The 27,308-nt window shown below is 40.5% G+C and overlaps 1 protein-coding gene across 3 annotated transcripts in view; it reads left to right on the plus strand.

Annotated features, from left to right (window-relative positions):
- The window catches only part of LOC149203499 (hydrolase family protein / HAD-superfamily protein), a 494,119-nt gene that overhangs the window by 388,534 nt on the left and 78,277 nt on the right, over nucleotides 1–27,308 (plus strand). For all 3 annotated transcript variants that reach the window (XM_089403464.1, XM_089403462.1, XM_089403463.1), the window contains exon 11: nucleotides 27–110. In XM_089403464.1, the coding sequence (XP_089259590.1) occupies nucleotides 27–110 (84 nt within the window). The remainder of the gene's footprint in view (nucleotides 1–26; nucleotides 111–27,308) is intronic.

The following is a 27,308-nucleotide window of genomic DNA, read 5'->3' on the forward strand; positions in this document are numbered from 1 at the left end:
AGAGAATCTTCTGGTGTGTATTACAGGCAGGCCCACCTTGGTTCTCTATTCTCACGAGGACTGGATGCTTCAAGATGGAAGGAAATCATGAGCGTTTTCCAGCTGATTTGGTATGTTGAAAAACTTCACTTCAAATTCAGTGGTCTGTATGATGAGAATAAATAATTTTCAACCATTGCCAATCAGGTGGGAAACTTCACAGATCAATGTTGTTGCCAGAAATTCTAACGTGTTTCATTCTGTAGCTCTTGTTTTGCTTTCTAAGGATTTGTGATGATCATGTTCTGTTATGAAAAATGAAGGGTACATTTCTTATCGTTTCATGGTCATTCTTTCAAAAGAGTGGAGATCTTTGTCAATTGTATGAGAGTTAAATTGAAATGGAAAGAAAATGTGAGTGAAGGGACAAAATATGTATTAAATAGTTAGAATTATTTTTATTTATTTTTTTGGTTTATGTCTCTTATATTAAACAGAGAAATATTTAGAAGTATTTACAATGTTCTCTCATATCCTCTTCCTCAGCATTGCTAAAGCAGAAATAAAAGAAATGCTAAGGCGCCAATTCTTGAGCATCATTAATTGAGAGAAAACCTTTAGTGGACAATTGCACGCATACAACTTCACGCCAGTTATGACAAGAAGATTGAAACAAACTGACTTTATCAGAGAAAACTTTCTTCCATCTTGTTGTCGCGCGGATTGACACGACAACGCTCAGACCGGGGGCTGTCACTCTGATCCCCAATCCCTCCGTTTAAGCCTGTCTCCCGCGGCTAAGGGGGGTAGTCCCTGTGAGATGATGAGGCCAACTGTCGACCAGTTGGTTGGGAGACACGAGATACGATTAAGATAAGCACTAAAAAGATTTAATTAATTGAGCAGACCAGTGCCTTAAGAGATTGTGGTTAAAACGATTACTTGTTAAATGATATAAAAACATGGACCATGAACAACAATCATCTATACAATGCTCTTAGAATGATGAAAACGATATCCAGCAATTGAGAATTTCGAAATATGAATGCTTTAAACCACCACGAATCACAAACCATTAACCAGATATCAATTTCGTATCTCGACTTGAAAAATTTTAGATCTCAACATGAAAGATATAACGTCCCGAAAATGACTGGATCTGACGAAGAAAATTTTCCACAAAATTTTTTTATACTTTTTTTCGAAATCTTTTTTATTTATTATTATTATTAGTATTTATTTTTTTTTTTTTTTTTTAAAATATGATTTTTTAATTAATAAAATCTAAAAATAAAAAATAAAAATTTAAAACTATTTAATCTAAAATCTAAATTTAATTTAAAAGAAAACCTAACTATAAAAATTTAAAACTAAATCTAAAGCAATTTTTTTATTTTATTTTTTATATTTTTTAAAGATTTGGAATTAAAAAAAAAATGAAAATAAAGCTAAAGAACTAAATCTAAAAAAAACTAAACATGTAAAACCATAATCTAAATCTAAATGAAAAACTAAACCTACATCTATCATGACGTAACTATTGCTAAAATCTAATTTAAACAAAACGAATAACCTCTGATGCAAAGAAAAACAAATAGTCAACAGTCCCGACGCTATTCCATAATGAAAAATTTTCGATTTATATGCTACCGTCTGCGATTAAGATGGAATCGATTTTACCTGAGCAGCTTTGAGAATACGTTTACCTTCAAATTTCGTGAAGCCGCCTGCGTCTAGAACTCGACGGCGGCAGGGAAAGAACCCGAATCAGTTCACCTGAACGCTTATGCTTATCATACCCTTGCCTCAGTCGATGGTGGCGGACGGATCTGTGTATACTGACCCTGGACGTCTGACGGATTTGAGCCGTTGAGGATTGATTCGAAACCGTGTTGATACCGAATTGAAACAACTTTGATTTGCTCGGATCAGTTACATGGCGTGTATAGTTTGTTTTCTTTGTGCATTTGCAGGTGCGATTTAGACGGCGGAGGTGAATGCTGCAGCGGATTTGAATTGGAACGACCTCAATTTGCACGCATCCTCACTGCCGCAACAAACAAACCAAGGAAATACGCTAAGCAAATCGGAAATGCTACAGGATGACGTCTCAGCTGTGCAGATGGAGTTCGATAAAAACTGGCGTCCACAGCAAAAATAATATTTGATCCTCGCTCAGTTTTAAAAGGTCGATCGGTTTTGTTTTGAATGGGTGCGATAGCTTCGTCGTAGCCGCAGGAGAAAAGAGGCACCGTAACCGTCGTTTGAAATGGCAAATGCCCACAGGATGACCAACAGCAGCGTGGAAAGATAGCTCTTTGGACAACGAAGAAATGACCCTGCAAAATTTTTTCCTCCAGATCTTATCTGTAACCTGCAAGAGAAAGAGAACTCAAGATGGAGTATGCCGGAAGCTAACCTAAAAACCCTAAGCCCTAATAAAAACTGTACAAAACAAGAATTTGAAACCCTAGATCAGAGAAAATTGAAACCCTAAGACAACTGATTAATTTACAGATTTGGCCCCTTAACAGCCAGATTTATCAATGAGCACAGAAAACAAAAAAAAAAAATTAAAATTTTAAGGTTTTCACTGTGAAGAATTTCAGAAAATCTCTCATGCAAATCAGAAAATAAAACTGAATGATAGACCCAGGATCAAATCCAACTGGGCTCAGCAAAAAATGCTTGCGGGAGTTGGCTGGTTCAGCCGAGAACTTCCCCGAACGCCCACAAAATTCCTTCAGAAAATGCTTTCTGCACAGCTCAAAACAACCATCAGTAAAGAGGGCAAAAATGCTGCTAGATCTCAAAAAGTAATGGAGATACCTGCCATTACTTCAGAAACTCTAACTGCACCCAAACCCTAGCAAGTGAACAAGATACCTGTGCTCACAATACTCTACAAGAAGCTATTATTAACGGCTGAAAATAACATATGCAGGAAATTAAACAATCTCACAGCATTTCAAGAGAGTAACACCAGCAAGATATGGACCCCAAAGTCTTCTTTTATTAACCAGAAACAGATTTACAAGAGAGCTTCTTCAGTACCAGACTCACAGATCCGAATGATCTGAAATGACCCCTAGCACCCTATTTAAAGGAAATGATCCCAACGGCTAGTTCGAGTGATCCATGTAGAAATGATCTCGACCGTTGATGAGGATCAAGACATCTCTTGATCTCATCCGTCGATTTATTCACTTAAAATATTATTATTTTATTAGTTAGGGCTTTTGCTTTATTTTTTTAATTTTTTATTATTTTTTTATTTATTTCATTTTTTAATTTTTATTTATTTTATTATTTTTATTCATTTTTTAATTTTTTAATTCATTCTAAATGGATCATCGAACTAAGCCTTCGGAAACATCACCTAGGACCTAGGACTTAGGACTCATGAGGGGATTTAAAACATTTTTCGACCCTCAGGACACATTACATCATGACTTTTACAATTTACATCTTAAGAGAGAAAACCCCTTTAACATAGACCCTCACAAATCACCCAGTTCTGCGACACAACGATAATCTAGCAGATCAACACACTAGGATTCTCCTAAAATTCCAATGACAAAATCCATCCCGGCTTTGGGGTCAGGCTTTGAAGGAAAACTTTGCCGATCCATGGATCGGTGAGACGAAAAACCTTCCGGGACGTAGATTACCGCTAGAAAGTTAGGTCCACCTAGGCAATTCACATACACGACTCATGTCTGCTAAGATTATTTACAATTCATACATGCAGGCTGGGTTTACAATCAAAATGATTAAGCTGCTGATGATGGCAGGATGGCACGGACATGCTGATCAGGTGCTGCCCCTTTCTGCCAAGAAAGGGGGGGTACTGCATGGGTAGTTGACCGGTACTGGTCAACATCTGGCTCTACTTGGGGACACGTTGCTGCTTGCAGGAATGTGAGAATCCAGAATCTGCATCCACGCGACACACAATAAAACATAAGTAGCGTCCATCCAAAAATCATCATATACATTAAGCACATGAAAGATAAAAGCTCTTCATTTATTAACTAATCTAGAATAGCAAATCTAATCCTAAAACAGAAATAAAAATGCGGAAAAAACAAGGAGTAGGGTTAGAAATATGATACAAAGGATGCCCCATGGCATCACATGTGTTCAATAAAGTGCATACTGAGCATTTGCCTGCTTTCAGGCAAATCTGTCGGCTGCTTGTCGGATGTGCCATGTCCAATTTTGCATATGGTAGGACTTTTTCCTATCCGAAAATCAAGCTGCTCGCGGCCGTCTGATGCATCAAATTTTCGCCTCATTTTCTTTCTTTGGCGCTTCTTCCTTCTGGCAGGTTGACTTACTGATGACCTGGAACTTCCTGTTCCAAAACTATCAGATGAAGTATGCATGATATGTCTTTCTTTATCCCGCATCTGATCTTTATGTCTATCCGGATCACCTTCAATTAACCCTCTTTCATTCGAACCAACGACCTTCTCATAATAAGATGGAGCTTGTTGCAGCAAATGAGAAGGCTTCTGATCTATTGACGTCCCCTGGTTTCCTTCATTTTCCAATTGCTGAAACTTTTGAACCTGTATTCTAATGGCATCCATCTGTCTAGAGTGTTCAACCTTTATAGCACTAATTTGTCTGGCATGATGTTCTTCCATGTCTTTTATTACTTTAACATTTTCTTCCTTTATGTTCATCAAGCAATGTTGTATAGAGTTTATTTCTTCTTTATGATTTGCTTGCATGGTGGCCAACTGATGATCCATAATTAATAACTTGTTTTGCATAGAATCAATTTCCCTATCATGATCAGCTTTCATGGTCGACATTTTGCTTTGCATGAATCTAATTTCTGTTTCATGATTAGTCTTCATGGCCTCAATTTCTTTAGCATGCTGATTTTGCATAATCTCTATCTCTCTATTACGTTTTTCAAGGTGGGTGCACAAAGTTCTCACGTCATTGACATAATTAGTTTGATTAGCCTCCATATTTTTTACCAGCATCATTAGTTCTTGTATAATTTGCTTTTGCTCTTCCTTTTCATTGTCATTTGTCCCTGATTTTCCACTATCATGGACTTGATCTGCATTAGTACTGGTGGATGACACATTCTGATCTTGAAATCTTTCTTCAACAGCTTGACCTTTAATATGATTACTTTCTTCCTTTTACACAATTTTAGAGGTAGAAGGCAAGCTGTTTGGACTATCATATCTAGCTTTAAAAGCATTGAGAATGTCTTGTAAAGAAGTGAAAAAATCATTAGGAAAATTATTAAACCAATTCAAGGCATCACCCTCTAAAGAATGGACAAATAGACGCATCTTGAAATCTTCATGATTATATTGAGGAAATCTACAATATAAGATCATTACACAAGTAAACATGTTTAAATGATGTCTAACAGCGACCGAATCATCACCCGAGAACTTAAATAATTTAGAAATGGCCTCTTTCGGAAGATCATGGAGATTATCAGTAAAATGACATGGTTTACATGAACAATCCATGATGAACAATAAGGGATCAAATGGATGATAGAAAGAGATTTTTGCTCAAGAAAATTAAGAGATGAAAGAAGTGGAGTCGCCACTTGAACAATGAATCTGATTCTAGGATCCAAAAAGTAACCACAAGCAGATATGAGGAAAGCTTCTTGTCTGGGAAAAATGAGAAAATGGAGTCGCCACCCAAACAAGAAACACACCGAAGAGATGCTACTGATATGGCGAAAAATAAGGCAATAAAAGATCCAAATGATAACCCAAAAGGTTGGATTTGCCAGCTCAAAATGAGAGATGAGAAAGATGAGAAGGTGAATGTCGATGAAACCTCCAGGAACAGAAAAACTTATTCCCCGGCAACGGCGCCAAAAAATGTTGGCGTTGCCGGGCCAGATGAAAAGATAAAAAAGGGAAGGAAGATTGTCGTTGAAACGCCGAGAAAACAATTTCCCCGGCAACGGCGCCAAAAAATGTTGTCGCGCGGATTGACACGACAACGCTCAGACCGGGGGCTGTCACTCTGATCCCCGATCCCTCCGTTTAAGCATGTCTCCCGCGGCTAAGGGGGGTAGTCCCTGTGAGATGATGAGGCCAACTGTCGACCAGTTGGTTGCGAGACACGAGATACGATTAAGATAAGCACTAAAAAGATTTAATTAATTGAGCAGACCAGTGCCTTAAGAGATTGTGGTTAAAACGATTACTTGTTAAATGATATAAAAACATGGACCATGAACAACAATCATCTATACAATGCTCTTAGAATGATGAAAACGATATCCAGCAATTGAGAATTTCGAAAGATGAATGCCTTAAACCACCACGAATCATAAACCATTAACCAGATATCAATTTCGTATCTCGACTTGAAAAATTTTAGATCTCAGCATGAAAGATATAACGTCCCGAAAATGACTGGATCTGACGAAGAAAATTTTCCACAAAATTTTTTTATACTTTTTTTCGAAATCTTTTTTATTTTTTATTATTATTATTATTATTATTTTTTTTTTTCAAATATGATTTTTTAATTAATAAAATCTAAAAAAAAATAAAAATTTTTTAAAACTATTTAATCTAAAATCTAAATTTAATTTAAAAGAAAACCTAACTATAAAAATTTAAAACTAAATCTAAAGAAATTTTTATATTTTTTTTTTTATATTTTTTAAAGATTTGGAATTAAAAAAAAAATGAAAATAAAGCTAAAGAACTAAATCTAAAAAAAACTAAACATGTAAAACCATAATCTAAATCTAAATGAAAAACTAAACCTACATCTATCATGACGTAACTATTGCTAAAATCTAATTTAAACAAAACGAATAACCTCTGATGCAAAGAAAAACAAATAGTCAACAGTCCCGACGCTATTCCATAATGAAAAATTTTCGATTTATATGCTACCGTCTGCGATTAAGATGGAATCGATTTTACCTGAGCAGCTTTGAGAATACGTTTACCTTCAAATTTCGTGAAGCTGCCTGCGTCTGGAACTCGACGGCGGCAGGGAAAGAACCCGAATCAGTTCACCTGAACGCTTATGCTTATCATACCCTTGCCTCAGTCGATGGTGGCGGACGGATCTGTGTATACTGACCCTGGATGTCTGACGGATTTGAGCCGTTGAGGATTGATTCGAAACCGTGTTGATACCGAATTGAAACAACTTTAATTTGCTCGGATCAGTTACATGGCGTGTATAGTTTGTTTTCTTTGTGCATTTGCAGGTGCGATTTAGACAGCGGAGGTGAATGCTGCAGCGGATTTGAATTGGAACGACCTCAATTTGCACGCATCCTCACTGCCGCAGCAAACAAACCAAGGAAATACGCTAAGCAAATTGGAAATGCTACAGGATGACGTCTCAGCTGTGCAGATGGAGTTCGATAAAAACTGGTGTCCACAGCAAAAATAATATTTGATCCTCGCTCAGTTTTAAAAGGTCGACCGGTTTTGTTTTGAATGGGTGCGATAGCTTCGTCGTAGCCGCAGGAGAAAAGAGGCACCGTAACCGTCGTTTGAAATGGCAAATGCCCACAGGATGACCAACAGCAGCGTGGAAAGATAGTTCTTTGGACAACGAAGAAATGACCCTGCAAAATTTTTTCCTCCAGATCTTATCTGTAACCTGCAAGAGAAAGAGAACTTAAGATGGAGTATGCCGGAAGCTAACCTAAAAACCCTAAGCCCTAATAAAAACTGTACAAAACAAGAATTTGAAACCCTAGATCAGAGAAAATTGAAACCCTAAGACAGCTGATTAATTTACAGATTTGGCCCCTTAACAGCCAGATTTATCAATGAGCACAGAAAACAAAAAAATAAAAAATAAAATTTAAGGTTTTCACTGTGAAGAATTTCAGAAAATCTCTCATGCAAATCAGAAAATGAAACTGAATGATAGACCCAGGATCAAATCCAACTGGGCTCAGCAAAAAATGCTTGCGGGAGTTGGCTGGTTCAGCCGAGAACTTCCCCGAACGCCCACAAAATTCCTTCAGAAAATGCTTTCTGCACAGCTCAAAACAACCATTAGTAAAGAGGGCAAAAATGCTGCTAGATCTCAAAAAGTAATGGAGATACCTGCCATTACTTCAGAAACTCTAACAACACCCAAACCCTAACAAGTGAACAAGATACCTGTGCTCACAATACTCTACAAGAAGCTATTATTAACGGCTGAAAATAACATATGCAGAAAATTAAACAATCTCACAGCATTTCAAGAGAGTAACACCAGCAAGATATGGACCCCAAAGTCTTCTTTTATTAACCAGAAACAGATTTACAAGAGAGCTTCTTCAGTACCAGACTCACAGATCCGAATGATCTGAAATGACCCCTAGCACCCTATTTAAAGGAAATGATCCCAACGGCTAGTTCGAGTGATCCATGTAGAAATGATCTCGACCGTTGATGAGGATCAAGACATCTCTTGATCTCATCCGTCGATTTATTCACTTAAAATATTATTATTTTATTAGTTAGGGCTTTTGCTTTATTTTTTTAATTTTTTATTATTTTTTTATTTATTTCATTTTTTTATTTTTATTTATTTTATTATTTTTATTCATTTTTTAATTTTTTAATTCATTCTAAATGGATCATCGAACTAAGCCTTCGGAAACATCACCTAGGACCTAGGACTTAGGACTCATGAGGGGATTTAAAACATTTTTCGACCCTCAGGACACATTACATCATGACTTTTACAATTTACATCTTAAGAGAGAAAACCCCTTTAACATAGACCCTCACAAATCACCCAGTTCTGCGACACAACGATAATCTAGCAGATCAACACACTAGGATTCTCCTAAAATGCCAATGACAAAATCCATCCCGGCTTTGGGGTCAGGCTTTGAAGGAAAACTCTGCCGATCCATGGATCGGTGAGACGAAAAACCTTCCGGGACGTAGATTACCGCTAGAAAGTTAGGTCCACCTAGGCAATTCACATACACGACTCATGTCTGCTAAGATTATTTACAATTCATACATGCAGACTGGGTTTACAATCAAAATGATTAAGCTGCTGATGATGGCAGGATGGCACGGACATGCTGATCAGGTGCTGCCCCTTTCTGCCAAGAAAGGGGGGGTACTGCATGGGTAGTTGACCGGTACTGGTCAACACATCTTAGACTCGGTTAGCCACCAAAATGCTTACCCCCCTAGGAGAAAACTTTTCTCCTATGTTGGACAGCCAGCCGGCCAGCAGCCCTACACACTAGCTTGATGATGATGTTATGCCAGCTCCTCCACCATCTGCACCAGTCACTACACCTCTCACCATCCTACATTCCTCTTGGACTATGTTGCAGGAAACGCTGGGCCAGACCCCGTTTCTAGGAAACAAACGATATGGAAACACTGAAACACATTTGGTACGGCCTTGAAACGCGTTTTAGGCCGTACTGCCATGTTTCACATGGCCCAGTACGACCTAAAACATGTTTCAAGGTCGTACAGCCACGTTTCAACGTTTAAGTGGTTTTTTTTTTCATTTTATTATTTTATTTGGCGAATAAAATCTGTTTTTTGTGCCACCTTGTTGAGGTTAAGCAGCCATTAGTTTCTATGGTGGTGAGACAACTCTGGGCTGAGTGGAGACAGATAGATTTCAGAGCAGATATATATGGTTCGTAGATTGTGCCTTGATGAGGAGTGGTGGAGCAAGATAGATTTCTTGCTAAAGTTCACAACGCCTACATTTGAACTTCTTGACACTGACCAACCTTTCTTAGGAGAGGTATATGATGGCATGGATACCATGGTTGATAAAACTATGGAAATCATTTCACAAAAGTCTCCACAACATTTATTTGTTGATGATCATTTTGATGATTTAGTCAAGAAAATCATTTTTGATAGGTGGAACAATTTCAACACTCCATTGCACACTTTAGCACATCCCTTGAACCCCAAATTTTATGATGAGAAGCTTATTGCTCAAAGCAATGGGAAGAGGAAAGCACCCCATAAGGATAGAGAGGTGGCTAATGGGGTGAAAAAAGCCCTTATGAGAATATTTTCAGCTGAGCTACACAGGGAGGTGAAGGAAGAATTTACCAGTTTTGCTGCATGATTAGATGATTATTTAGATATATCCTCTTTGGAGGAGAGAAGCACCATGAATCCAGTTAGGTTGTGGATTTGTCATTGAGCAAATGGTTTACATTTGCAAAACCTTTCCATTCACGTTTTTTCACAAATGGCAATCTCTTCATCAATAGAAAGGAATTGGAGCACCTATGGTTTTATTCATTCTATGAAGCGCAATAGGTTGGGCTTACGGAAGGTAAATGATCTTGTTTATGTGCACTCCAACCTTCGCCTTGCATCTCATAGGGGTCCAAAATATAGCAGTGGTCCTTCTAAAGAATGGGATGTGGATCCAGAAAATCCTGATTTGGAGCTCTCTCTTGCTGCCCTAAATATTGAGGACCAGGAACCTAGAAGTAGAATTGGTCAATCATCTTCTTCAGCTCCACCATCCACTGTTGAGCATGCTTCTGCTTCTATTTTTATGAGGATTATGATGATGAGCATTAGTCTTTAGTCTTTATAGTGCTTGCAGCCTCATAGTTTTTATTGTACTTGCAACCTCATATATATAATAAAGGTTGATTTTGGATATTGCTATTTTCATTATGTGATCATTCATGAGTAAATGTGATATAAATTTAGAGACTTATCGTTTATCCATTGACATTGGACAATTTAATCATAATGTAATAAATTATAATGTATCACGTATGCTTTATGATTGCACATAACATTTCTTAGATGTCTTAATATCTATCTATATATATATATATATATATATATATATCGTGTTTCCCCGTTTCCAAAATTTGGGGGGGTCACATTCCGTACCCGTACCGGTTTCAGAAACTCGTACCCGTTTCCCCGTATCATGCAACTTAGCTCTTGGATAAAGGTGGGTAATGACTCAACAAGTGATATGATCATTTTGCAATCAGGTGTTTTTACTTAATGTTTTGGGCATTTAGTATGGATAAAGGGGTGATCTAGATGATTGATTGATCTTGAATGTAAATATGTTCTCTCACCTTGCTAGAGGGGGTTAATGTAATATTCCTAATTAGCCATGGCTAATTGGAATATTCGATTTTGCTCAATTTTTTCCTTCTATAGTTATTTATAAATAAAAAGGTGAGGAAAGAGGACATAACTCACTTTTAGAATAAAAAGTCACTTCCTAGTAACACAATGTTGTGACTTAAAGGGGAGCCAAGGGGGCCAAAGGGGGGGGACGCAGAGATGGAGCCCACGCAGACACTTGGAGGGACTGCGCAGGAGGAAGAAACACGTGGCAAGAGGGGAATTACATTGGAGAAGGTGAGCCTTGGGATTGAGAGAGGCAAAGGCTATAAAAGAGAGAGAAGCCCCCTCATTTTGATCATTTAGTTATGAGCATTTGTGATAGTCATTTTGACTTAGAGCACGCTGGCTGTTTAGCTAGTTTGTAGCATTGTTTAGTGCATTGAGTGTCTCCGTTTGAAGATCTCACACCCTTAGCCCCGGGGGACTTCGAGTGCCTGCTCGTGCAAGGTATTTCTATTGGCATTTCAGCAGTAGTTTCATCAGCATTTCAGCAGCAGTTTCATCAGCGTTTGGAGGACTCCGCAACACTGAGAGGGGTGACACAGTTCTTTTTGGCAGGAGTTCTGGGTTGAGGTTTGCAATAGGATTTGTGCTAATAGATAGAGCAAGGGAACAACCCTTGCATATTGGAGAGTTTTGGCAGGGGTTTCAGGCAGATTTCTGGAGAGTTTCATTCAGTGGCAGCGCAGAGCATTGAGGCATTGCACAGAACCCCAAGGGGGTGATTTTCGGGGGTTGGCCATTTCAAAAAAGCTTTCTGGGCTTTTCTAGGTTTCTTGAGTAGAGTCTAATTCTAGAGTTTCAGCATTTTCTGAGGAGGGGAGCAACCCCAAATCCTCATTTGATTTCTAGCAGCAGCAGCAGCACGACAGTTCTCCAGCAGCTTGGACACAGTTCAAAGAGGGGCCATTTCTTTGCTATTCTGAGTGTATTTCTTCACTTGCCTTGTGCAAGTCGAGGTGCCATCTTTCTGATCACCTCCTGTACTCATTCTATTACTCAGTGTAATAAAATGGCTTAGCATTTCTCTCTGCATCACTTGAGTATCTGCTTATGGTTATATTGTTATCTGTTGCACCATTGTTATTTGTATCTCTTTGAGCATTCTCGGCTATTATACCACTGGTGTGTTTCCCTTATACTCTTAGACAGAGTCTGGAAAGGGCCAGGTAACCTCCGGATCTCGTCCTCTTTTGAGAGGCGACGTATTTGGTAAATGCCCTCCCAGTCCATCTCTGGTTGGAGTTTGCTTGTGTTTGAGGGATATTCCTGATAAGGGATATTACGATAGTATCAAAGCATAGATCTGGCTCAGCCTGTGGGGCTAGCAATCTATGACACTGGGGGAAAAACCCTACATTTGTTACAGAGGTCGGAGATACAGAGACAGTGGGCGTAGGTTGGAGAACACTTATGGAGAGGGAGACTGTGTTCCGGTGGTGGACGTAGAACAGGAGGAGCCTGTGGTGGACGCAGGACAGAGGGAGCCTATGGTGGACGCAAAGTAGGAGGATCCGATGGCAGATGACGACGGGAAGAGATTTGCGGATATGCTCCTCAAATCAGTACAGGATCTATCGAGGCAGATTGAGGTGATGGGGCAAAGATTCACGGTAGTAGAGGCCAGACAGTGTGAGAACCCACAGGTTTTCCAGGTTGGTGAGGGATCGGGCGCATCCCACCATTTGCCAGAGCAGCGTGATACTACGCAACAGGTGGCCTTACATGCCCCTACACGCTCTACCATGCCCACTTTCTTAGGAGCCGACACAGGGGCCGTAGCCCAACAGGAGGCAGAGCCCGGACATATGTGCGATTATTTTGCAGAGTACCAGGCCTATGGGCAGGAGTTCAGGGTAGCCCTCTCATTTAGAGATTTTGTTCAGCTCCAGCAGGATAGTAGACCCCGTGACCATCATAGAGGGTACTGGCATTACCATGATGGTGACACCTACCGTGCAGCGAGTAGATTCCACTTGCCTACGTTTGATGGTTCATCAAACAGTTCGGCGAAGTCTTGGGTAGAGAAGCTGGACATTTATTTCCAGCTTAACCAGAGGTTGGATACAGAGGCCATCAAGGTGGCAACATTGCACTTGGATGGTGAGGCCTAAGATTGGTGGTTTCATGGGATGGTTACACTAGGGCACTCCACAGTGACGACGTATGCCGAGTTTACCAGGAGATTGATGGAGCGATTTGATCGGAGGGATCCAGAGCAACATTTTGTTGAGCTGACGAGGCTCAAGCAGACAGGGAGCCCAGAGACCTACATTGCAGATTTCTTGAGGGTCTCCGTGATGGTGCTAGACCTATACACGACACAGAGGGTCTATATGTATGTTGAGGGTCTAGCAGAGCCACTTCGGGGTTTAGTCCGATCCACTAGACCAGGCACACTCCAAGACGCTATCAGTAGGACATGGGACTTACAGGATGTCTTACCCAGGACCCGGACACCTTACCCCCAGAGACAGACTTTTTAGTCTAAGGGGAAGGATGTGAGGATTCCACCTCCAAAGGGGAAACCAGGACGAGTATAGCTTGACGACGATGCCAGGAGGGAACTGAAGAAGAAGCGATTGTGCTTCACCTGTCAGGAGCCATGGGCACCAGGACATATATGTGCTGCTGGTAAAGCACACTTTATTGAGGTCTTCTCCGAGAGCAGTGGAGAGGAGGATGATGTGGAGGCAGGAGATAGCCATGCCGTACAGGGACCTTTGCCACCTCCACCACCAGCAGCAGGTGGTGCATCTTTTGCACCCACCGGAGGGGCTCTTGCAGTATTGCTAGGAGTTCCCAAGTATCTGACGCTATGCGTACAAGGGACAATACGTGGCCAACGAGTATCAGTTTTGGTTGACAATGGGGCAACCCACAACTTCATCGATGCACAGATGGTTGAGCGGAGAGGTATACAAACAGAGAGCTTCGATGGGTTTTCAGTCTTGGTCCCAGGAGATCAGACCATGACGTGTGCTCGTTATGTCCTAGAACTTTTAGTGACGATGGGCACCTACACATTCACTGACCACTTTTTTGTGGTCGATATTCCGGACGCCAACATGATACTGGGTGTTCAATGGCTTATCACTCTAGGGAAGGTCACGACGGATTGGAAGACCTTAGAGATGAAGTGGGATGATGAGAAGACAAGGAGGCATGAGAAGATACAGGGGCAGCACACATATCCACCTCAAACTGTTTCGGCTCATCGAATGGAGGCAGTCTTTCGGAAGGGAGACATAGATTGGGAAGTGGAGCTGCGTGCATCAGAGGCAGGGACTACAGGGCAGGTAGACATCCAGAGATACAGTCCATCCTAGATCGGTATGCCATAGTGTTTGGGGATATTCCACCAGGACAACAACCGGATCGGGGGTTTGAGCACACCATCGAGCTTGAGCAGGGCATACAGGCAGTGATTACCACCCCCTATAAACACCCCAAGGCCTATCGGGATGAGATTGAGCGGGCTATCCAGGAGTTGCTGGCTCTTGGGCACATTCGATCGAGCACAAGTCCTTTTGCTTCTTCCGTGGTGTTGGTGAAGAAGAAGGACGGTACATTGAGGATGTGCATTGACTACAGGGCCCTGAACAAGAAGACCGTGAAGAACAGGTACCCCATACCCAGGATCGATGAGTTGATAGACGAGTTGAGAGGAGCACGATTCTTCTGAAAGATTGATTTGAGATCTAAGTACCATCAGATTCGCGTGAGGGAGCAGGACATTCCCAAGACCGCCTTCAGGTGTCACTATGGGCACTTTGAGTTTTTGGTGATGCCCTTTGGGCTAACCAATGCCCTTGCTACATTTCAGTCCTGCATGAATCGCATCTTCCGTAGTTACCTGAGGAAGTTTGTCTTGGTATTCTTTGATGATATTCTCATTTACAGCAGGACTTGGGAGGGGCATCTCCAGCATGTTGAGACAGTATTGCGTATCTTACAGGAGCAGCAGTTCTATGCCAAACTCTCCAAGTGTGAGTTTGGGTTGATGGAGATGTTGTATCTGGGACACATCATAGGGGTGGACGGAGTGAAAGTCCACGAGGAGAAGATTAGGGCCATCAGAGAATGGCCGGAGCCGAGAAACGTGACAGAACTCTAGGGATTCATTGGCATTTGTACTTACTACCGGAAGTTCGTCAAGGGTTTCTCCTAGCTTGCTGCACCCCTGACAGATTTGACGAGGAAGGGGGCTTTCAGTTGGTCGGATACAGCGCAACGAGCCTTTGACAGGCTCAAGGAGGCTATGATCAGCTACCTAGTGCTTGCATTGCCAGATTTCACGCAGCCATTCGTTTTGGAGTGTGACGCGTCAGGAGAGGGGATCAACGCAGTATTGATGCAGGGAGGTCACCCTATAGCCTATGAGAGCCGGAAGCTCCTTCCGCACGAGAGGTTGTATCCTATATACGACAAGGAGATGCTGGCCATCATGCATGCATTGGCCAAGTTTCGGTAGTATTTGGTAGGTAACAGGTTCAGGGTGAGGACTGATCACAACAGCCTCAGATTCTTTTTGGATCAGAAGCAGCTACAGGAGAGGCAGCAGAAGTGGGTCAATAAGATCTAAGCATATGACTTTGACATTGAGTATGTCAAAGGTAAGAACAACATGGTAGCAGATGCCCTTCATGTAGACCAGCCACGTTGTCTCTTATGAGCTTGGATACACACTAGAGGTCTCGACTCTTAGTAGAGTACTCTAAGGACAGGTTTGCATGTGAGGTTCTGGGTGGGCAGGTGGCAGATGACAGGTATAGGGTGTTCGATGAGATCATCTATTACAGGGACTGGATCTTCTTGACTGAGGGGTCTCAGCTCAAGAAGAAGATACTACGAGCATCACATGATTCACCATTGGCAGGCCATCAGGGGTTTACCAAAACCTACAGGGCCATTAGAGAGAGGTTCTCATGGAAGGGCCTCAAGGAGGACGTACTCCAGCATATCCGGGAGTGCGATGTTTGCCAGAGGAACAAGGGAGAGATGAGCCATCCCGCGGGATTATTGCAGCCTCTTCCCATTCCGGAGGGGAAGTGGGAGATTATTTCAATGGCTTTCATCACAGGGTTGCCCATGGTATAGGGCAAGGATTGTATCTTTGTCGTCGTTGATCGACTGACGAAGTATGCACATTTTTTTGCCATATCCGCACACTATACAGCAACACAGGTGGCCGAGCTGTTCTTCAGAGAGATCTTCATGCTACATGGTCTTTCTAAGACCATCGTCAGTGATAGGGATAGCCGTTTCATGGGTGGGTTTTGGCAGGAGCTTTTTCGGTTGGTGGAGATGGAGTTGAAACCGAGTACCAGTTATCACCCATAGATAGACGGGCAAACAGAGATAGCTAACAAGTGGCTGGAGGGCTACTTGCGTAACTATGTCAATGGGCAGCAGCGAGCATGGCTGAAGTGGCTGCATCTGGGGGAGTACTGCTACAACACTACATCACATGTCCATTGGTATGTCACCATTCCATGCTTTGTATCGATATCATCCTTTATCTTTTGCTGACGTGATGTTTGGTGCTAACAAGGCTCCGAGAGCCAAGATTTGGATCTAAGAGAGTTAGGACATCCTCCGAGCTCTCAAGGATAATATGGCTACAGCGTAGAACCAGCAGAAGCTGTATGCTGACAGGTGTTAGGGTCCCACCCTAACCCCCTTATTTATGTAGTAGGATCGTGTCATAGTAGAAATTCAATAAAGCCCATATTAATAATTGTAAGTGGTTAACCCGCATTTAATGACGGGACCATAGTTAGTTGCAAATGGGCCATGGTATTAGATAGATGGTATTAATAAAAACCATGGTATTGATCCATGGTATTGCATGTATGGGTCATATATAAAGGATAGAGACTCCTTGCGAGGAGCATCGTGTCTTATTTTGTAATCGAGCTCTGCTCTATTGGAGGTTGCCCCCTCGAAGAGGCAAGTGAACATTGCTTTCTGAATAATAAAATACTTTCTCTTGTTTCTCACTATTCTATGTTCTGGTTATATTTCTTCGCATATTTGGTGTTCTGGTAATCGTCTTGCAGGTTAAGAGCATAACAAGTGGTATCAGAGCACTTTCTAGGGCAGGTGGGATCTCCATTTCTTAGCAAATTATTTTTTTTGGCTAGAGACGTGTTCCGGCATCTTTAAACCACGAGATCTGTCGTTGAGCGCATAAACCTGCGGATTTGGGAGGCATGCACGCAAGAAATACAAGAGGTGGTCACGCTTGTTGGACTCTCTTGTAACCCCTGTGGGTACCCCTTTGCGTAGTAGCGCATTAGACAGAACCGCGCACAGACTGTCTTCCAAGTACCCTCTGGATATATCGGAAGCCCCCTAGCTCCTTTGCAACCTCGCCATAGATAAACCGTCGGCCGTCTTGCTGCTACAGTACACAGAGAACAGCACTCGGAGAGATTACTCACCCGTACGATTGGGTAGTCGGGTTGTATGGCCAAGGGTACGGTTGATCCTCCTTAGTTAGAGCCCTAAAACATTGGGCCGAGTACTACTGTCAGACCCTTATGTATATTGCGATCTGTAGCACCTGACACTCCTCGAGACCATAGTTCCCTTTTCTATCTTGGGATCACGCATAATCTCTGCTAGATCAGATCTCGCAAGGGGGTTTGCAGCAGCAGTAGACATCAGTCCCGCAGTTCCGAGTTAGCAGACCAGCCATTCCGATCTATTAGATCCATCAGATCCGCAGCAGCAATCTGTTCCGCTGATCAGAGCTACCCGATCAGCCATTCAGATCTCTCAGATCCACCAGATCTGAGTAGTTGTGTGGGGTTCCTATACCGGGGCGTGATTTTCGCAGGACTTTTGGCAGCATTGACATTTTGAGGATTCGGCTACTGCAGTATTCCTAAGCAAGGAGTAAAACTCTGTTAGGAGTTTTCAAAAAAAAATAATCAGGACGACGAGCTGATCAAGGTGGTACCATTCAATTGTTAGTGAAAAATATTCGGGCGGTTCCAAATTTCAAGTACATCGGAGCAGTGCATGGTAGAAACTAGAGCTCAAGCTATGGCCAATGAGAAGATCGACAAACTTGAACAATCCTTGCAAGCCATCCAAGCTCAGCTTAACAAACTATCTTATGCACTCTCTAAGGGCAAGGAGGAAGCCTGCGAGGAGGCGTATATTGGCAATGGACACAGTGAGGGTGAGTCTAGCCACTCTCTTCACCTCTGGGGCACCCGCCAACAATCTCGTCCGCGACCTCCAAAATTGGATATGCATAAATTTGATGGTTCTCACACGGCCGCATGGGTAGCACAAATGGAGCAGTATTTCAATTTGAATAACATCTTAGATAATGAGACTTAGCTTATGGTGGGGAGCATGTACTTGGACAATGAAAGATGGCAATGGTGGGAATGGCATCAACATTGCAATGGAAGTTTTATGACTTGGGCCACCTTCAAAAAAGCTCTTACAAAGCGCTTTGACTAGGAATCTGCTTTTTTGGGTCGTCTCATTAAGCTTCGACAGACTGGCACAGTGGATGAATATGTTACAGCCTTTGAAGCCTTAGCTTTCCGCACTAGGAATCTCCCGGATGCGTTCTACACAGAATGTTTTATCAACAGTCTTAAAGAGGCCATACAAGCCTATGTCCGACTACACCACCCTCCCACATGGTCGGAGGCTTGCAAGGTAGCTCGTAATGTGGAACGTGCGTTAGCGGCCCAGTCCATTCGCCCAAATTTCACCGCCAAGGGTCGCCCCCCACAGGCTCACAGCACGACTCAAACACTTAAGGTTCAAAAGGTGTCACCTACAGAAATGGCCGAAAGAAGAAAGCAGGGATTATGTTACTACTGTGATGAAAAATACTCCCCAGGTCATAAATGCAAGGAGCCCAAATTTTTTCAAATTGATTCCACTGATTACAGCTCATCGGAGGAAGCCCCACCACTTGAGGAACCTGAGGAGGCAGAAGAGGACAACCAGAAGGACAATGTCCCTGACGAAACAGTTATTTCGCTGCATGATTTGGCAGGGATTTCTTCACCACAAACTCTCAAAACAGAGGTGTTGACCTCTACTGGTCAACTACCCATGCAGTGCACCCCGTTTTTCTTGACAGAAAGAAGCAGCACCTGATCAGCATGTCCGTGCCATCCTGCCATCAGCAGCAGCTTGATCTTTTTGATTGTAAACCCAGTCTGCATGTATTAATTGTAAATAATCTTAGCAGACATGAAGTCATGTATGTAATTTGCCTAGGTGGACCTAACTTTCTGATGATAATCTACGTCCCGGAAGGTTTTTTGTCTCACCGATCCACGGATCGGCAGAGTTTTCCTTCAAACCTGACCCCAAAGCCGGGATTGATTTTGTCATTTGAACTTTAGGAGAATCCTAGTGTGTTGATCTGCTAGATTATCGTTGTGTCGCAGAGCTGGGTGTTTTATGAGGGTCTGTATTAAATGGGTTTGTCCCTTAAGGTGTAATTTTGTAAAAGTCATGATGTAATGTGTCCTGAGGGTCGAGAAATGTTTTAAATCCCCTCATGAGTCCTAGGTCCTAGGTCCTAGGTGATGTTTCCGAAGGTTTAGTTCAGTGATCCATTTTAAAATGAATTAAAAAATTAAAAAAATGAATAAAAATAATAAAATAATGAAAAATAATAAAAAATTAAAAAAATCAAGCAAAAACCCTAACTAATAAAATAATAATATTTTAAGTGAATAAATCGACGGATGAGATCAAGAGATGTCTTGATCCTCATCAACGGTCGAGATCATTTCTACATGGATCACTCGAACTAGCCGTTAGGATCATTTCCTTTATATAGGGTCTTAGGGAGTCATTTCAAATCATTCGATCTGTGAGTCAAAGACTGAAGAAGCTCTCTTGTAAATTTGTTTCTGGTTAATAAAGAAGACTTTGGGGTCCATATCTTGCTGGTGTTACTCTCTTGAAATGCTGTGAGATTGTTTTAATTTTCTGCATATGTTATTTTCAGCTGTTAATAATAGCTTTTGTAGAGTATTGTGGGTACAGGTATCTTGCTCACTTGCTAAGGTTTGGGTGCTGTTAGGGTTTATGAAGTAATGGCAGGTATCTCCATTACTCCCTGAGATCTAGCAGCATTTTTTGCCCTCTTTATTGACGATTGTTTTGAGCTGTGCAGAATAACATTTTCTGAAGGAATTTTGTGGGCGTTCGGGGAAGTTCTCGGCTGAACCAGCCAACTCCCGCAAGCGTTTTTTTTGTTGAGCCCAGCTGGATTTGATCCTGGGTCTATCATTCGGTTTTATTTTTCTGATCTGCATGAGAAGATTTCTGAAGTTTTTTTCACAGTGACAATCTGAAGTTTCTGTTCTTTAAAATGTTTTTCCATTCTTATTGTTAAATCTGGCTGTGAAGGGGCCAAAATCTGTACATTAGTTTTTCTGATCTAGGGTTTCAAATTTTTGCTTTATGCAGTTTTCATTAGGGTTTTGTTTTCTTGTACAGGGTTTTCAGAAACAATCTGTCAGAGCGTAGCTGCAAATCAGTTTTCAAAGGCTGTCAGCGTGGGTAATATACGTGGATCTGGTCAAGAGATTCAGTGTCACAAATAACGCAGCCGTCAATCTTCTCGCCCACTGCACCTGTAATGATAAACGCCAATCCGTGGACACAAGGTTAAGTACTGGGCATTGTATGTGTTGTGCGGAAAAGCATTCAAATACTGTGCGTTTCAAAAGCTGTGCGTTTCTGTGTGTTTCAATCGTTGAAAAACAATACACGTCTCCACGCTGCTCACGGTTTGACCTGCGTACAAACAAGGCACACTATATAAAAATATAAAGATACAGCAAGCTGCTGAGATATTAGAACTTGTCCATCAACAGTTTCAGCGTGGGCGTCAATACACAAGCTTTCATTTACGCAAACGGCGTGTCCCTGTGACTGTTCTGCGCAGAAATTTCTTGGGGTCTCATAGTAAATACAATCAGGCCGAGGTTCCGTGGGCATGCCAGCTCCGCTCAGATCATAATGTCTGCGTATTTCCCTAATCCCATTGTCATCATCACTCTTAAATCAACGTGAAAGCCAGCGTAGGAGAATGAGGGTGCTTTCTGTGCGTGGGCATCAGTTTGAAGGCGCTGGTCTTTTTGCGTTTCGTGCTCATCGTATCACTGTGGTGGTTCATCCGCGTCTGCAAAAATAAAAAATAAAAATCGATCTCAAAGCAGCTTTCCGCCGTCATACTACTATTCGCGCAGATGAGTTTCGGTAATTTTCGGGATACGTTTTTGAGTTCTTCAGGTTACAGTGGCGATTTATAAAATTCATTCACGCACTGCATCAAGTCACACGCGGTAACAGGTAATCAAATTTTGTGTAAACAGGTAAATCGAAATTTTTTTGGGTTACGTCCTTTTTTAGGTTAGTTAGTAGAAGCGTATAAGCGTTTGGGTTTTTTTTTTGGTTGTTTAGTTCTGTGCGTAGATAGGGTTAGCAATAGTGTTTTTAGTTAAAATTCGATTTCATTAAAGTTTCAATTTTATTTTTTAGATTTTAATTATTTTTTTTTTTTTTTTAAAATAGTTTCATTTTGTTAGATGTAAATTATTAAAAAGATCAAAAAGTAAAAATGTGTTAGCTTTAGTTTTATGTTATAGCTAGATTTTAGATTATAATGTTTTAATTAGACTTTGATTTATGTTTTAGTTTAGTTTAGATTTTTTAAATTTTAGATTTAAGTTCTTTTTGTAATATGAAAAATTTCATTTATAAAAAAAAATATATATATATATATATATAAAAAATAAAAAATAAAATTTTAGCTTTAGCTTTGTTTCTAAATATAGTTCAATTTTTAGATTTCCTTTTTGTTTTATTTAATATTTAAAAAAAAAAAAAAAAAATTCAAAAAAAAAAAAAAATAATAATATAAAAATATTGTGGAAATTTTTTAGATTCAGTTATTTTCGGGAATTGTCATATCTTTCATGCTGAGATCTAAATTTTCCAAGTCGAGATGCGAAATTGATATCTGGTTAATGATTTATGATTCGTGGTGGTTTAAAGCATTCATCTTTCGAAATTTTCAGTTGCCGGATATCGTTTTGGTCATTGTGATTTAGCTGGTGACAAATGATTGCTATTCACAGTTCATGTTTCTATATCATCTAACAAGTAATCGTTTTAACCGCAATCTCTTAAGGCACTGGTCTGCTAAGTTAATCAAATCTATCTGGTGTTTTTCATATCGTGTCTCGTGTCTCCCAACCAACTAGTCGATAGTTGGTCTCATCATCTCACAAGGACTACCCCCCTTAGCCGCGGGAGACAGGCTTAAACGGAGGGATCGGGGATCAGAGTGACAGCCCCCGGTCTGAGCGTTGTCGTGTCAATCCGCGCGACAACATTTTTTGGCGCCGTTGCCGGGGACACTTTGTTCTCGGTGTTTCAAACGACAATCATTCATCTCCTCATCTTTCTCATCTCTCATTTGAGCTGGCGGATTCGACCTTTAAGGTTATCATTTGGATCTTTTATTGCCTTATTTTTCGCCATATCAGCAGCATCTCTTCGGTGTGTTTCTTGTTTGGGTGGCGACTCCATTTTTTATTTTTTCCCAGACAAGAAGCCTCCCGCATATCTGTTTGTTGGTTACTTCTTGGATCTTAGAATCAGTTTTATTGTTCAAGTGGCGACTCCACTTCTTTCATCTTTTGATTTTCTTGAGCAAAGAGCTAGTTCTATCATCCATCTGATCCCTTATTGTTCATCATGGAGTATTCATTTAAGCCATGTCGTTTTACTGAACGTCTCCATGATTTTCCGGAAGATGCCCTTCCTGAATTGCCTATTTTTTCAGATGGTGATCCAATCGCTGCTAAAAGGCATATTGACTTGTTTATTCGCTTCATGATCATATATTGCAGACCCCCTCAGTTTCATCATGGTGATATCAAAATGCGTCTATTTGTCCTTTCTTTAGAAGATGATGCTTTGAATTGGTTTAACAATTTTCCTAAGGATTCTTTCTCTTCTTTGGCTGATATTATCAATGCTTTTGAAGATAGATATGGTTATCCAAACAGCTTGCCTTCTTCCTCCAAAATTGTGCAACAGAATGTAAGTAATTTGATAGGAGGTCCAGCTGAAAGATCCCAGGACGATTCTTCATGTCAAAATGTGTCATCCACCGAAAATATTGCAGATCAAGTTCATGATAGTGAAAAATCAGGGACAAATGACAATGAAAAAGAAGAGCAAAAGCAAATTATACGAGATCTAATGATGCTGGTAAGAAATATGGAAATCAATCAAACTAATTATGTCAATAATGTGAAAACTTTATGCACTCACCTGGAGAAACGTAATAGAGAGATTGAGGTCACGCAAAACCAGCATGCTAAGGAAATTGAGGCCATAAAAACTAATTATGAAACAGAAATTAGAATCATGCTAAGCAGGTTGTCGATCTTAGAGGAAAATATGGTGACCATGAAAGCTGATCATGATAGGGAAATTGACTCTATGTAAAACAAGCTATTAACCATAGATGAGGAAATGACCATCATGACGTTCAACCATAATAATCAAGTGGCTGACATACAAGCGAACCATAAAGAAGAAATAAATTTTATACAGCATTGCTTGATGGACATAAAGGAAAAGAATGTTAAAGTAATAAAAGACATGCAAGAACACCATGCCAGACAAATCAGTGATATAAAGGTTCAACATTCTAGTCAGATGGATGCCATTAGAATACAAGTTCAAAGGTTTCAGCAATTGGAAGATGAGAGAAACCAGCAAACATCAACAGATCAGGAGCCTTCTCATTTGCTGCAACAAGATTCATCTTATTATTGGGAGGTTGTTGATTCGATTGAAAGACGGTTGATTGAGGGTGATCCAGACAGACTTAAGAATGATAGAGATCAGATGCAAGATGAAGAAAGACATAGCATGCATATCTTACATGCTTCATCTGATAGCTTTGAAACAGAAAGTACCAGGTCATCAGTAATTCAACCTGCCAGAAAGAAAAAGCGTAAGAGAAAGAAGATGAGACGAAGATTTGATACATCAGACGGCCGTGAGCAGCTTGATTTTCGGATAGGAAAAAGTCCTACCATATGCAAAATTGGACATGGCACATCCGACAAGCAGCCCACAGATTTGCCTGAAAGCAGGCAAATGCTCAGTATGCACTATATTGAACACATCTGATGCCGTAGGGCATCCTTTGTATCGTATTTCTAACTCTACTCCTTGTCTTTTCAGCATTTCATTTCTGTTTTTAGGATTAGATTTACTTTTCATGTTATTAGTTAGTTAATAAATGAAGAGCTTTTATCTTTCCTGTGCTTAATGTATATGATGATTTTGGACGGACGCTACTTATATTTTGTTGTGTGTTGCATGGATGCAGATTCTGGATTCTCACATTCCTACAGAGCAGCAACGTGTCCCCAAGTAGAGCCAGATGTTGACCTCTACTGGTCAACTACCCATGCAGTGCACCCCGTTTTTCTTGACAGAAAGAAGCAGCACCTGATCAGCATGTCCGTGCCATCCTGCCATCAGCAGCAGCTTGATCTTTTTGATTGTAAACCCAGTCTGCATGTATTAATTGTAAATAATCTTAGCAGACATGAAGTCATGTATGTAATTTGCCTAGGTGGACCTAACTTTCTGATGATAATCTATGTCCCGGAAGGTTTTTTGTCTCACCGATCCACGGATCGGCAGAGTTTTCCTTCAAACCTGACCCCAAAGCCGGGATTGATTTTGTCATTTGAACTTTAGGAGAATCCTAGTGTGTTGATCTGCTAGATTATCGTTGTGTCGCAGAGCTGGGTGTTTTATGAGGGTCTGTATTAAATGGGTTTGTCCCTTAAGGTGTAATTTTGTAAAAGTCATGATGTAATGTGTCCTGAGGGTCGAGAAATGTTTTAAATCCCCTCATGAGTCCTAGGTCCTAGGTCCTAGGTGATGTTTCCGAAGGTTTAGTTCAGTGATCCATTTTAAAATGAATTAAAAAATTAAAAAAATGAATAAAAATAATAAAATAATGAAAAATAATAAAAAATTAAAAAAATCAAGCAAAAACCCTAACTAATAAAATAATAATATTTTAAGTGAATAAATCGACGGATGAGATCAAGAGATGTCTTGATCCTCATCAACGGTCGAGATCATTTCTACATGGATCACTCGAACTAGCCGTTAGGATCATTTCCTTTATATAGGGTCTTAGGGGGTCATTTCAAATCATTCGATCTGTGAGTCAAAGACTGAAGAAGCTCTCTTGTAAATTTGTTTCTGGTTAATAAAGAAGACTTTGGGGTCCATATCTTGCTGGTGTTACTCTCTTGAAATGCTGTGAGATTGTTTTAATTTTCTGCATATGTTATTTTCAGCTGTTAATAATAGCTTTTGTAGAGTATTGTGGGTACAGGTATCTTGCTCACTTGCTAGGGTTTGGGTGCTGTTAGGGTTTATGAAGTAATGGCAGGTATCTCCATTACTCCCTGAGATCTAGCAGCATTTTTTGCCCTCTTTATTGACGATTGTTTTGAGCTGTGCAGAATAACATTTTCTGAAGGAATTTTGTGGGCGTTCGGGGAAGTTCTCGGCTGAACCAGCCAACTCCCGCAAGCGTTTTTTTTGTTGAGCCCAGCTGGATTTGATCTTGGGTCTATCATTCGGTTTTATTTTTCTGATCTGCATGAGAAGATTTCTGAAGTTTTTTTTCACAGTGACAATCTGAAGTTTCTGTTCTTTAAAATGTTTTTCCGTTCTTATTGTTAAATCTGGCTGTGAAGGGGCCAAAATCTGTACATTAGTTTTTCTGATCTAGGGTTTCAAATTTTTGCTTTATGCAGTTTTCATTAGGGTTTTGTTTTCTTGTACAGGGTTTTCAGAAACAATCTGTCAGAGCGTAGCTGCAAATCAGTTTTCAAAGGCTGTCAGCGTGGGTAATATACGTGGATCTGGTCAAGAGATTCAGTGTCACAAATAACGCAGCCGTCAATCTTCTCGCCCACTGCACCTGTAATGATAAACGCCAATCCGTGGACACAAGGTTAAGTACTGGGCATTGTATGTGCTGTGCGGAAAAGCATTCAAATACTGTGCGTTTCAAAAGTTGTGCGTTTCTGTGTGTTTCAATCGTTGAAAAACAATACACGTCTCCACGCTGCTCACGGTTTGACCTGCGTACAAACAAGGCACACTATATAAAAATATAAAGATACAGCAAGCTGCTGAGATATTAGAACTCGTCCATCAACAGTTTCAGCGTGGGCGTCAATACACAAGCTTTCATTTACGCAGACGGCGTGTCCCTGTGACTGTTCTGCGCAGAAATTTCTTGGGGTCTCATAGTAAATACGATCAGGCCGAGGTTCCGTGGGCATGCCAGCTCCGCTCAGATCATAATGTCTGCGTATTTCCCTAATCCCATTGTCATCATCACTCTTAAATCAACGTGAAAGCCAGCGTAGGAGAATGAGGGTGCTTTCTGTGCGTGGGCATCAGTTTGAAGGCGCTGGTCTTTTTGCGTTTCGTGCTCATCGTATCACTGTGGTGGTTCATCCGCGTCTGCAAAAATAAAAAATAAAAATCGATCTCAAAGCAGCTTTCCGCCGTCATACTACTATTCGCGCAGATGAGTTTCGGTAATTTTCTTTGAGCCAGGGATACGTTTTTGAGTTCTTCAGGTTACAGTGGCGATTTATAAAATTCATTCACGCACTGCATCAAGTCACACGCGGTAACAGGTAATCAAATTTTGTGTAAACAGGTAAATCGAAATTTTTTTGGGTTACGTCCTTTTTTAGGTTAGTTAGTAGAAGCGTATAAGCGTTTGGGTTTTTTTTTTGGTTGTTTAGTTCTGTGCGTAGATAGGGTTAGCAATAGTGTTTTTAGTTAAAATTCGATTTCATTAAAGTTTCAATTTTATTTTTTAGATTTTAATTATTTTTTTTTTTTTTTAAAATAGTTTCATTTTGTTAGATGTAAATTATTAAAAAGATCAAAAAGTAAAAATGTGTTAGCTTTAGTTTTATGTTATAGCTAGATTTTAGATTATAATGTTTTAATTAGACTTTGATTTATGTTTTAGTTTAGTTTAGATTTTTTAAATTTTAGATTTAAGTTCTTTTTGTAATATGAAAAATTTCATTTATAAAAAATATATATATA

Source organism: Pinus tabuliformis, chromosome 2_1 (genome assembly GCF_031772625.1).
Source record: "Pinus tabuliformis cultivar Carrire ecotype Pingquan chromosome 2_1, CPIR1, whole genome shotgun sequence".
NCBI classification, from domain to species: domain Eukaryota; kingdom Viridiplantae; phylum Streptophyta; class Pinopsida; order Pinales; family Pinaceae; genus Pinus; species Pinus tabuliformis.